Consider the following 12684-nt stretch of genomic DNA (forward strand, 5'->3'; position numbering starts at 1 on the left):
GTTTCCTTCACCCGACCGATCCGCCTAGCTAGCTGATCAACAATTTCAAGTTTCGGGTAGAGCTCCGGTATATTGTGTATTTGTGCCCAGACAAACAGGCCATCGAAGCTGACGGATTCCGGATCTTGCTTACCATCATAATCTTCAATCAGCATCCCCATCCCTCTGAACAACCACGGACCACCATGGACAACTTTCTTCCAATCTCCCAGGCAAAACATCTGAAAGATAAATAGGTTTTCCCCTGCCTCCCTATACTGCGGCACATGTGCTAGGCTCCAGATCGATTTCATGGTCTCAAACATAGCGGATGCGCTGAAGATCCGGGTCGTGTTTACCTTCGCGATCGCTAGCCATCTCGCATCTGCTGCATACTTCTTAGATTCCTCCACCCCCACGATCACGTCGTCTAGTTCATCGTCCTTGAGATCCAAGTGTTGCAGCATCTCCTCCAACTTCTTCCCGGACCAGCCCTCCGAGGACGATCCTGCTCCTGTCGCCATGCTTCACACTCGCGCGCCGGTGCGAGGAAAGGCGTCCGGCGATCGGCCGGAGGAAAAGCTCTAGACGGCGGCGCAGTCGCCGCCAGAGACGATAAACCCTAAACTAGAGGGTAGAAAAAAACACGAACTTCAGTTCTGATTCTAGTTTTTGACATCCCTTGGTTTACTCCCTCCACCTCCATCCTGAACTCAGGTCCGGGCCAAGGTAGGTCCAACTCGTGTCGGCCCCACAGGGCCCACGATTTACAAGGGCCCCGAATTTCAGACATAGGCTGAAGGCCCAACATTCGCACCTTGCCAGAACCACTAATGGTGAAAAAATTCTATGTGTTTTTTCTAAGATCGAACTCACGACCTCGTGCTGCCCAAAAGAAAAATCAACCAATGACATATTTGCTCACTGCAAAACTTTCTTGGAATAAATGTACACTATGCGAGGCAACAAAAGAAGCACTGTACACTAAGCTTATCTTCACTACCCAAAAGAAGCATTGTCCAGTAGCTTTCTTTCCGGGCTTTTTCACATGGAATGATGCTTTGAGGCGTAGTGAAGAACGCCTTAATATATCATCTAACAAAAGAAAAAACACCTTAGCATGGAAACTATTCTGAAGTGTTTTCTTTACTCCCCTTAATATATAATGGTTTTAGGCATTTTGATGAAAACGCCACGAATATGAATATTTGATATGACTTTTCTAAAATGGTTGGAAATATAACTTTGAGTCCTTTTAAAAAATGCACTAAGAAAACCTCTTTGATTATAGATGACGATTTGGTGCTATGCCACAGTGCGTCCCTTCGCCAAACGTTTTTTATGTAGTGGCAGGCCCATTTTTACAGTTTGGCACAGGGCCTCTGATTTTGCCGGGCAAGCCCTGCCTGAACTCATATATGACATTGCTTGCTTTTCCTCTATCAAGCTAACAAAATAAATAAATAAACAGACTCTGTGGCGACGTTTATTGCGCCATTTACACCCCTACCCCTGACCAACCGTGCTAATTTTTACTCGAGCTGCCCCGCGCCGCCGCCGCACACCAGCACCTCGCGTCGCCGCCGCTGCTCGCCGCCGTCCCGCCGTCGCTCGCCGACCGCCGACCATCTCGCGCCGCCCCGCGTCGTCACCTCCACGCGCCCGCCGCTCGCCGACCGCCGACCATCTCGCGCCGCCCCGCGTCGTCACCTCCACGCGCCCGCCGCCGTCCAGCTCGTCAGCGCCGTGGTCAACGCCACCTCGCCGGAGCTCCCCTGCCCGGATCCAACGCGGGTGGATCTGATCCACCGGGACACGAACCAAACACCGCGCCCCATCCCAGATCTCCTCATCCCGCACCGCGCCGTCCCGTTTCCCCGAGGTGTTTTTTTTCCACTAATTCCAGGATTTTTAACATCATGTGTGCATCTTTATCATGTCATAACTTTGTGTGTATTTCTCCGTTTTGCATGTACGATATGTCAAAATGTTCATATCTTGATGCTCTGCATGCTAGTTGCATTTTCATGCATGTTACTGTTCATATTGATGCATTAATCTTCGTTGTAAAACTGCTAAATGATATAAACTGCTGCTTGTTAACATCATTTAGGCATCTTGTGAGTGGTGTAACTTTGTCTCTGTTGATCCTATGATAATGATCTTGATATGCACATGTTCTGCTATTCATGCCCTACACTCTGGTGTCATTAGCTTGCTTGTTTGAGTTCATATAGATACCTTAATCCCTGTTGCAAAAGTGCTTGCTGATGTTAACTCCTGAAAACTGTTATAACTTGCCTATTTGTCTTTTTTATATCTTTTTGTGTGATTTTCTTTTGAGCATCAAGTCTACATGTTTTAGTAGCACAATCGTGCCATCTTTTCTGTGGTGCAATCCAGGTATTTTTTATATGCCCTGTGGTGAGTGAAGCAAGCTTGTGAAGTGGGCTGCTTGCTATTAATGTTCTGTCTAGCTGAATCTGTAATATCATGATGCTATATTTACTTGATGCTACTAATTAATACATGCATAACCTGGAGATGCTTAGTTGACATGTTTTGTTTTCCATGTTATGCTATATTAGGCCATGCCTTTTGATGCCCTATATATGTCCTGTAGCATATGTTTTCGTTGCCATGAACATGCATATATAATGTTTCAGTTTTCTGTTAACTTCATGATGCCATGTTGTGAGCTTGTTATTAATTGATCCGTGACTCTTTTGGAGATGCTCTTATTACATGTTTTGAAGTATGCTATGATAAATTTGTTCACATGACATGATTGTTAATTTTGGATATCATATACCTCTGTTCCATGCTTGCAAACATGTATCATAATGTTGTTGTTTTACACTTGCTGAAACTATTTCAACATGCAAACTTGTCTTGATGGTTCCCACTAATCCATGAGCCATATGTATATGATGCTTTGATGTTATTTGATCTTTGTTATGTGTAATTTGATGTCATACCCCTTGTTTCCATGTATAGTTGTTGTAGCATTTTTGTTTCATGCCTCCAACATGCCATCATATTAACTCTGCTCATGTATATGCTCCTGTGTTATAAAGTTGCTTTTTGCATTGATCATTTTGGTTTAATCTTGATGCCTATGAACCTGAACTTTAATGATATTTGAATTATGTTCTCTGTACATGAAGTGCATGTCAAGGTCGTGCTCATATGATTCCTGTAGCATGTTGTTTTAATGATTGCAAAGTGCCTACTTGCTATTTTGGGAAGATTGTTGTTCTATCTTATTTGGAGTGTATGTGTTGCACCATTGCTCCGTTTTGAGCATGTTCTATATGAAACTTTCTTAGAATTGTATGTAGTTTCATATTATCATGTTGCATCCATGCTTTGAGTGCGTTTTATTGATGTTTGTATGCATTTTGCATCAATGCCATGTTTAACTTGTTTTGTTCATATCTTCTAGGCCGTAGCACCGTATTAAGCGAACTTTATATGTAACTTGACTAGAATCTTGTGTGGATCATCATGGTGCATCTTAACTTGTTTAACAACTTGAGCATAATGTTTTATTCAGATCTGGACCAATTTCGAAATTTGCATATGGGGACTTACCGGATTTGTTATATGTTGTTTCCGGCCTCATTTAAACTTCCTTTGATGTGTTGTTCTTGTATGCATCATCCCTTGCCATGAGTAGCATCATGTAGCCTTGTCATGCATCATCCTTGGTTGAGCATCATGCCATGTTTATGTGTTGTGTGTTTACCTTGTTGTTTGCTTCTTTTCGGTTGTGCTTCTTCTCGATAGTTCCTGTTTTGTTGCGATTGTGAGAATTCGTTCGACTACGCTTGATTCATCTTCGCCCGTTCGTCTTCTTCATGGACTCGTTCTTCTTCCTAGCGGGATTTTAGGCAAGATGTTATCCTGGATCTCACTACTATCATTGTTATGCTAGTTGTCTCGATACTAACGCTATGTTGCGCTAACTACCAGTTGTTTATCAAGACTCCCAAAATTGCCATGACAGCCTCTAACATTTTTCACCCTTCCTAGCAAACCATTGTTTGGCTATGTTACCGCTTTGCTCAGCCCCTCTTATAGCGTTGCTAGCTGCAGGTGCAGTTGCAGGTTGTTCTATGTTGGGACATGGATGTCTTGGGATATCACAATATATCTCTTATTTAATTAATGCATCTATATATTTGGTAAAGGGTGGAAGGCTCGGCCTTATGTCTGGTGTTTTGTTCCACTCTTACTGCCCTAGTTTTCGTCATACCGGTGTTATGTTCCTTGATTTTGCGTCCCTAACACGGTGAGGGGTATGGGGCCCTCTTGATAGTTCGCTTTAAATAAAACTCATCCACAAGGCCCAACAATGGTTTTCCATTTGCCTAATAACAACTAAAACTTTAGGGGATTTTCTCTGGACCCCTAGTATTTTTAATTCAACCCCCGGGACAATGCTCCTCTGAGTGTTGGTCCAACCTGGGCGATGTCCGGCGCCCCGTGGGCAACTAGGGCCTCAGCCAACCCGACGTCTTGCCCATCTGTTGTGCCATGAGAATGAGATACGTGCGGCTCCTATCAGGATTTGTCGGCACACCGGGAGGTCTTGCTGGTTTTGTTTTACCATTGTCGAAATGTCTTGTGCACCGGGATCCCGAGTCTGATCGGATGTCCTGCGATGGAGGATTGTCTCCGCGGATCGTGAGCTTGTAATGGGCTAAGTTGGGACACCCCTGCAGAGTATAAACTTTCGAGAGTCGTGCCCGTGGTTATGTGGCAGATGAGAATTTGTTAATATCCGGTTGTAGAGAACTTGACACCAGATTCGCTTTAAAATACACCAACCGCGTTCGTAACCGTGATGGTCTCTTTTCGAGTGGGTCGAGAAGAGAACATAGTGGGGTTATGTTTGAACGTAAGTAGTTCAGGATCACTTTTTGATCATTACTAGTTTGTGACCGTTTGCGTAGCTTCTCATCGCATTCTTCTATTCGTAAGTTAGCCACCATACTTGCTTAGTCGCTGTTGCAGCCTCACCACTTATCCATTCCATACCCATTAAGCTTTGCTAGTCTTGATATCCATGGTAATGGGATTGCTGAGTCCTTCTGGCTCACAGATTACTACAACAACAGTTGCAGGTACAGGTAATGCAATGATCATGACGTGAGAGTGATGCTTTATTGTCTTGGGGTTATTCTTCTGCTTCTTCTTTGTTCAGGAGATAGATTCCTGGTCGGCGGCCTGGGCGAGCAGGGTGGATGTCGTTTGAGTTTTTGTTTGTGTTTCATCCATAGTCGGATGTTGCTCTTGTGCATGATGTTGTTGTATTCATGTGGCAATTGTATGCCCTTTGTATGTATCCCCAACTATTATGTAACGGTACAATGTAATGATATCCACCTTGCAAAAGCGTCTCCAATATGCGCTTCTATCCTTGGTGGGACCTTCGAGTTTCTTTAGGATAAGGTCACATAATGGGCGTGACAATATGTCAATTTCCTTGTGATGTTTTCCTTATGATTCATTTGCACTCTATTTTGGAGGAACAATTACCTCCACTCAAACCTCTTGTTAGAACTCCTTTGTCTTTCATATGCTATCAAACATTCCTTCGTCGAAATAATATATGCTTAAGTAGTTGATCCCACTACTTCTATTTTATCTTAACATGCACACATGCCACCTCATTAACGCCACTCTTTTTATTTCTCTCAAAACGTCCATGGAAAATGTTACTTATACTATTTCTCTCAACATGACACATTGCACTTCATCAGACCCACTATTTTTTCTCTCTCAATATGCATGAAAAACATTGTTTCTATATTCAATATTTTACAGCTATATAATAATCAAGGTTGGAAAAGGCGGTAGACGTAAGCGAGGCGGTTGGCCTTCGCCTAGTGCCTAGGCGGTGCCTAAGCGCCCTAGGCGCGGCCTAGGCGGTAATATAATTTTTACTCGTAGTGTATTTGAGATTATTATATGGGTGTTGATATTAGTTTAGGGCATATAAATAAGTTAATTACCGTCTACTACCATTGGAATATAACATGTTTGGCATAGTAGTGCAGTATGTGGCATGATTTCTTGCTTGCGTAGGTAATTCCTTGCTTGCCCTGCCTAGACCTTCATTTATGTCCTAGGCGAGGCGTTTGGCCATTGCCTAGCGCCTAGGCGTGCCTAAGCGTCTCCTAGGCACTGCCTTCTCCAACAGAGATAATAATCAAATACAATACACTGTATGTATTTTGTCTCCATTCTGATCCTCGAATTTCACACAATCAAATCTTACAAAAATAATAGATTGCAATCAATTTCCACAACAACATGTGAGATATTATTTAGCTCATGTAGTTCTCCAATCCTATGATCGAAGAGGCCCTTAGAGTGGCACGTCCTCTTGATGGAATGTCATGTACTCCCTTTGTTCCATAACGTAAGACATTTTTTGACAGAGCGGAGGGAGTAGTTATTATATGTGTTTACGTACAGTCTTGAGTAGTATATTGCATCTCATGATAAGACAAAATGAGCGTGTGCTTGGTTGGCTTAACTGATGTGCGAAACTTGATTGTCCCGATTTGGCCAGAAGGTTGAAGAGCTGACACTAGAAACATCACGTCTTGCCGATCGACCTCGTGATCCACGAGGTCCACGCGCCCTCGTCGTCTCGCCGATCGGCATGTGTAGGTACGTACGGCTCTGCCTCCCGTCGTACTGAAATGACTAGGCAGGCAGGGAAAAAAGTTGGGAGAAGCCAATCATTCCAGCATATGCCAGGCTCGTGACATTGATGGCCGCTCCACAGCCACCGGTTTCGGCGGAAATTCCTTCAAGAGGGCACTGCATGCTCTGATAGGCCCCCGGCCTGCCTGACCAGCCCGTGAGCTACCGATGTGGCCACTCCTCTAGTGCTCTGCTGCTGTGAATGCTAAGCCCACGACTTAAACACTAATCTAACCCACGTCGCTCTGGTCCGCCTATATAAACCCCACCAGTCCAGCCCATTCTCTGCATCTCTCTTACTTGTGTTGTGTGTGTCCATTCTCTTCCATTCGCTTCGCTAGCTTTACACAGTCCCCCGTAGCAGGCTAGCAGAAGCAGATCGATGGCGCTCTCTCGCCGCATGGCCGCGTCCGCCCTCCTCATGCTGGTCCTCCTCGTCGCCACAGGCACGTCCCGCTCCCGCCTAACCCCACTCTTCCCCTCAACGATGCTCAATTGATTACTGTGGCTTCATTCATGTGCACTGCATGCAGAGATGGGGACGCCGACGATGAAGGCGGCGGAGGCGCGGGACTGCCTGTCGCAGAGCCACAAGTTCAAGGGCTCATGCCTCAGCAGCAGCAACTGCGCCAGCATCTGCCGCACCGAGAACTTCCCCGGCGGCGAGTGCAAGCTGGAGTCCTTCGCGCGCAAGTGCTTCTGCAAGAGGGTCTGCTAGCTGGCCCTGCTTGGGCTGGCAGGCGCCGCGACGTCTTATGATAGCTTGTAAGACAATAGGCTTTGGGGGGAACCGACACAACCCTCTAGGGGTGGCCTATCACATATATATATAATGAGGTGGTATACAACGTTACAATATACACATGTAAATACAGTCTAACACCCTCCCTCAATCTTAGCCACTTTCTAATGAATCTAGAAGGGTAAGATTGCGCCTGCAAGTCTCAAACTGTGGCAAAGGCAATGGCTTGGTGAAGATGTCAGCAAGTTGATCCTTGGAAGAAATAAACTTGATCTGTAGTTGCTTCTCAGAGACACGTTCACGCACAAAGTGATAGTCAACTTCAATGTGTTTCGTTCGGTCATGGAATACCGGATTTGCAGAAAGGTATGTAGCACCGATGTTATCACACCAAAGAACAGGAAGCTGTGATTGGGGTATACTTAACTCCTGAAGCAAGGACTGTACCCAGATGATCTCTGATGTGGCATTGGCCACAGCCTTATACTCAGCCTCAGTACTGCTACGCGAGACAGTAGCCTGTTTCCGAGCACTCCAGGCAATCAGGTTAGAGCCAAAGAAGACAGCATAACCCCCCGTGGATCGCCTGTCATCCGGATTGCCAGCCCAGTCTGCATCAGAATATGCTGAAAGACAACCAGAGTCAGACGGCCGAATATGCAAACCATGAGCCACCGTGAATCGAATATAGCGCAAAATCCGCTTAACAGCAGACCAATGAGTGTCACGGGGTGACTGCAGATACTGGCAGACTCGGTTAACAGCATAGGAAATGTCTGGTCGCGTGATCGTCAAGTACTGAAGCCCACCAACAATACTCCTGTACTCTGTCGCATCAGAAGAAGAAAGAAGCACACCATCAACAGCATTGAGCTTATCAGTGGTAGACATGGGTGTAGTCGTCGGTTTGCACTTAAGCATCCCAGCTCGCTGCAACAAATCTAGAGAGTACTTCTTCTGCATCATAACAAGGCCAGCAGCACGAGAAGTAACCTCCACACCAAGAAAGTAATGAAGCTTCCCAAGGTCCTTGACCGCAAAATCAGCACCAAGTGAGCGAACAAGCGCAGTAGCAGCCGACTGAGAGGAGCTGACCAAAATGATATCATCTACATAGACCAACAAGTACATAGTAACCTCAGGCCTTTGAAGAAGAAACAATGAGGAGTCAGCAGTTGATGATGCAAAACCATGAGCACAAAGAGCCATTGCAAGACGAGCATGCCAAGCACGAGGAGCCTGCTTCAGACCATAAATTGCCTTGGACAGACGACAGAGATGATCAGGGCGATCCGGATCAGAGAAACCCGGAGGCTGGCGCATGTAAACCTCCTCCGCCAAGACACCATGAAGAAAAGCATTTTGAACATCAAGCTGACGAAGAAACCAACCTCGAGTAACAGCCAGAGAGAGAAGAAGTCTGATGGTAGTAGGCTTGACCACTGGACTGAAGGTGTCTTCATAGTCAAGTCCAAAACGCTGTCGAAAACCACGAGCAACCAGACGAGCCTTATAGCGCTCAATGGACCCATCAGAATGCCTCTTCACTTTGAAAACCCATTTGGAATCAATGACATTTACCCGTGATTGTGGAGTAACAAGAGTCCATGTCTGATTGCGAAGAAGCGCTTGATACTCCTGCTCCATGGCCTCTCTCCAATGAGGAATGCGCATAGCAGCTTGATACGTGCGTGGCTCAGAGGATGGATCTGCGAGAGCAGCAGACATACACGCCGCTAACCAAGCAACTGTGCCATCGTGACGTTGCTTAGGCTGAAAAATGCCACTCCGACTGCGCGTATGTGGACGTAGAGCAGCAGCAGGAGCCGGCGGAGGCGAAGGTGACGGAGACGTGACGGTCGCCGGAGATGCAGGAATCACCTCAGGCGAGCTCGGGACAGACGACTCCGGGCTGCATGGCGAAGACTGGCCCGACGACAGGGGCTCAGAGGCCATGGGCGAACCGAGAGTGGGCGAGGCCAGCTCCGGTGACACCGGTCCAGACGGCCTTGGCGAGGCGAGAGCAGGCGAGGCCGGCCCTGATGAGAAGGGCCCAGACACCCTGGGCGAGGCAGGGGCGGGCGAGGCCAGGCCTGGTGATGACTGCCCCGACGCCCTGGGCGAGACGGGGACCGAGGAGGCCGGCCCAGTCGGCGGGGTTGCAGGGCGCGACGATGGCGAACGCAGCCCAGAAGCCAGAGGCGACCGGGCCAGGACGTCGATCGGCCGTGCATGAGCACGGAAACCGAGGCCATGCAGGGGCGCCATGTGCTCCTCATGCAAAACAAAAGACCGATCTGATGGAAGAGACTAGGCAACACATTATACGTCAACACTCCCCCTCACGTGTGGCTCCCTCAGGCCTAAACGTGGACCGAAAGTGGGCTGCAATTTAATTGCGCCAGCCGGGTCTTGAACTCAAGACCTCTTGGCTCTGATACCATGTAGAAGTGCATGCTCTAGCCAATGCAACCAAAAGACCGATCTGATGAAAGAGACTAGGCAACACATTATACGTCAACATAGCTACACTTGCCAGATCATCTCGTGCCGTTTACCTATATCCATCTGTTTGTCAGTGCGTTCATGTTCGTCAGTACTTGTTCGTGTGTCCCCTAATAAAGTAGAGAATCAACCGGGGTCTTGGTGGTTTTGATTCGTCGTAGGTTGTGTTTTTCTTTGGCTGCTTTGTGTGTGTGTGTGTGGTAATGTAACAAGGTCGTTGTTTCAGCATGGACGGACATGTGTGCAATGCATCTCTCTGTCTCTTTGATCGTCTCTTTGGTGCTACTAAATTCAAAGAGAAATGCTATTGTTGCGACTCCTACGTCTTCCCGCCCTTTCCGCGGCTGGACATGATTGGTTGCTTCGATCGAGGAGCTAAGGGCCCTGTTTGGATCACCGTTTCTCTTTTCAATAGCCTTGTAAAAAATACACATCTGCGGCTGTCATTTCACTTCCAGCTGAAAATTTGCACAGAGGCTAGTAATACACCTCTGTTTTGAAATACATCCATTCCAAGCACGGCCTAACGCTGTGTTTGGATGTCTGTATTGGAGGCCTCTGTATTGAATTGGTTTCAATTCCAATTCAGTGAGGAAACTGTAATGGACACGAATACGAATTCGATTGTTTGGATGCCCATTGAATTAGCTCATGGAAACTCAGTGAAGTTTCAATACCAAATCATGTTTGGATGGTAAACTATGGAATTGGATAGTATTTTGTTCTATATGCATCAAATCAAAATTTGTAAAGTGTGTGATTATAATTGAATGACTATATAGTAATACAAATTAAATAATGTTCCAGAAATGCATGACGGCACCATACGGCCAGAAATTTTTGACAAACGTAATCATTTTCCGGCTGTGAGTTACCAGCCCCGGATGGAAACCACTGTGACATTATGCAATTGTAAAATGCTGTTTGGAAACTCCACGGCTAGAGGCTACAGTTAAGCTGGTTCACGGTCGCTTTGCTCGCCTTGATTGATGCTAGCTCATACGGAAACACGCCAGTAGAGTCCAGCTTGCTACCCAGCTCAGCGTTGGCCGCACGAAGACCTCGCTGGCGGTAGGCCTTGACGCGCGCATGCGACCGGCCCGCGCCGGCGTTGCACAGGCAGGCGCTCCTGTAGGTTCGCTTTCGCTTGGTGCAAAATGCGGTGGCAGGCATTGGAGGAGATGGCCTGCCGTGGCCGGAGATGGGCGAGATGGAAGGCCTACACCGGCCAGAGATATCCGACGGCGGCAGTCCAGGTCAGGGATGGAGAGGAGGAACGCTGCAGGAGGGAAAGGGGCGGCTGCCGAGGGAGCTTGAAGGTGAGCCGCCGCCGGAGAGAGGAGGAGGGCCCGGGAGTCGGGATGCATATCCACGCCGCCGGCCACCTCGTGGAGCTTCTGGTCGCGCGGGGGACGGAACCAGGTCTGTCGCGGGCCTTCTGTCTCCAATCGTTTTCTTTTGCGGGAGTTGGCCGATTCAACCCAAATCGGAGGCAGGGAGGTCTGTATCGAGGGAGGGCTGTGCGCGTGGGAGCGATTTCAGTCTGTATTGGACCCGTTTCAGTCTGGACGTTTCAGCGCGCATCCAAACAGCTGAATTGATGCCTAGCTAATACCAAATCCAATTCAGATAGGTCAATACGGACATCCAAACGCAGCGTAATGGAATTTGGAGATGGAGGAGTAGCAGTGGCGGCGGCTGCTGTTGGTAGGAGACGGGGTCGGGGAAGGGGAATTTAACAGAGGAGGAGTGTACAGCCTACCGTTGGATCCGTACAAGAATGGGCGGTCAGGGTCTTGATCCGGGGAGAGATGGCGCGGATCGCTGGCGTGGCTCTCAAATTTCAACGTCGAGTGAGGCGGGAAGCAACTCGAAATTTTTGGATTTTGCCGATTCCAAGGTCATTGGTCCTCTGTTTCTTGCAACGGCCACTTGTTCATCATGTGTGAGAAGTACTTTATATAGAAGTAGAGAAAACAAAATGAAGTAGATTAACTAACATTTTCTTCCCACGAAAAATTACATCTTTTTACGAGGATCATTTAGATTTCATTTTACTGGTAAACAAAGAAAAAAACAATTTCCAAACAAACTACGAGAGTTGGAATTGTCGTATCTGAAATAAAAATAAAGTAATTTTCACATGGGAACTAACACAACACAAAACACGAAACCAAGACATAAAAATCTTCATCTTTAGGTTACAATGTCCACTGGAATTCCACACAACCGGTTCGTCGCTGGAGGCAAAATTAGAAGAGAAAGAAAACTTCTTTGCACATGGGCCGAGCATCACCTCATACTTGGCAAGGAGAGGATTTGTTGTCACACTCCAAAAAAGTAGGATCCACGTCATAGATTCATAGGTCTGAAGAAGATTAGGGAACGCCCTACCCATAGTTGACCACGCCAAACGATGTGGAACCCTAGACCGACATGACACAAATGACAATCCCCGCATCTCGATCCAGGGGTTGGTCTAGGCCCTGGTATAGGAGGGCTAAAGTCTTGATCCAACCTAAGTGCTTGTTTGTGTATCATATACTAGCAATGAGTTTATAGAAAACTAGTTTTGAGCCAAAAAATTTAGCAAAATCGGCCTCGGTATTTTTTTCATGAATAACCAACCTGTGGGAAGTAATGTTTGGGTTAGAATAAAGTCTAAAACAACACCGTCAATTTCATTGTTTGGTTCGATATCGAACCATCTATTTCATTACTGTATATAAAAACGATAC

At 46.9% G+C, this 12684-nt stretch overlaps 1 protein-coding gene across 1 annotated transcript; it reads left to right on the plus strand.

Annotated features, from left to right (window-relative positions):
- Positions 1-6979: 6979 nt before the first annotated feature.
- On the plus strand, positions 6980-10219 carry LOC119324770 (defensin-like protein CAL1). Its single transcript, XM_037598544.1, has 3 exons — positions 6980-7145; positions 7233-7457; positions 9964-10219. The coding sequence occupies exons 1-2, from the start codon at positions 7082-7084 to the stop codon at positions 7415-7417; spliced, it is 249 nt and encodes an 82-aa protein (XP_037454441.1). The 5' UTR covers positions 6980-7081; the 3' UTR covers positions 7418-7457; positions 9964-10219.
- The last annotated feature ends 2465 nt before the right edge of the window (positions 10220-12684 follow it).

This window comes from Triticum dicoccoides, chromosome 6B (genome assembly GCF_002162155.2).
Source record: "Triticum dicoccoides isolate Atlit2015 ecotype Zavitan chromosome 6B, WEW_v2.0, whole genome shotgun sequence".
Classification (NCBI taxonomy): domain Eukaryota; kingdom Viridiplantae; phylum Streptophyta; class Magnoliopsida; order Poales; family Poaceae; genus Triticum; species Triticum dicoccoides.

Excerpts from the sequence above, each read along its gene's own strand:
- LOC119324770 (XM_037598544.1), top strand. The coding sequence starts at position 7,082 with ATGGCGCTCTCTCGCCGCATGGCCGCGTCCGCCCTCCTCATGCTGGTC. Across the intron at positions 7,146-7,232 it reads GGTCCTCCTCGTCGCCACAG|AGATGGGGACGCCGACGATG; the intron begins GCACGTCCCGCT and ends CACTGCATGCAG.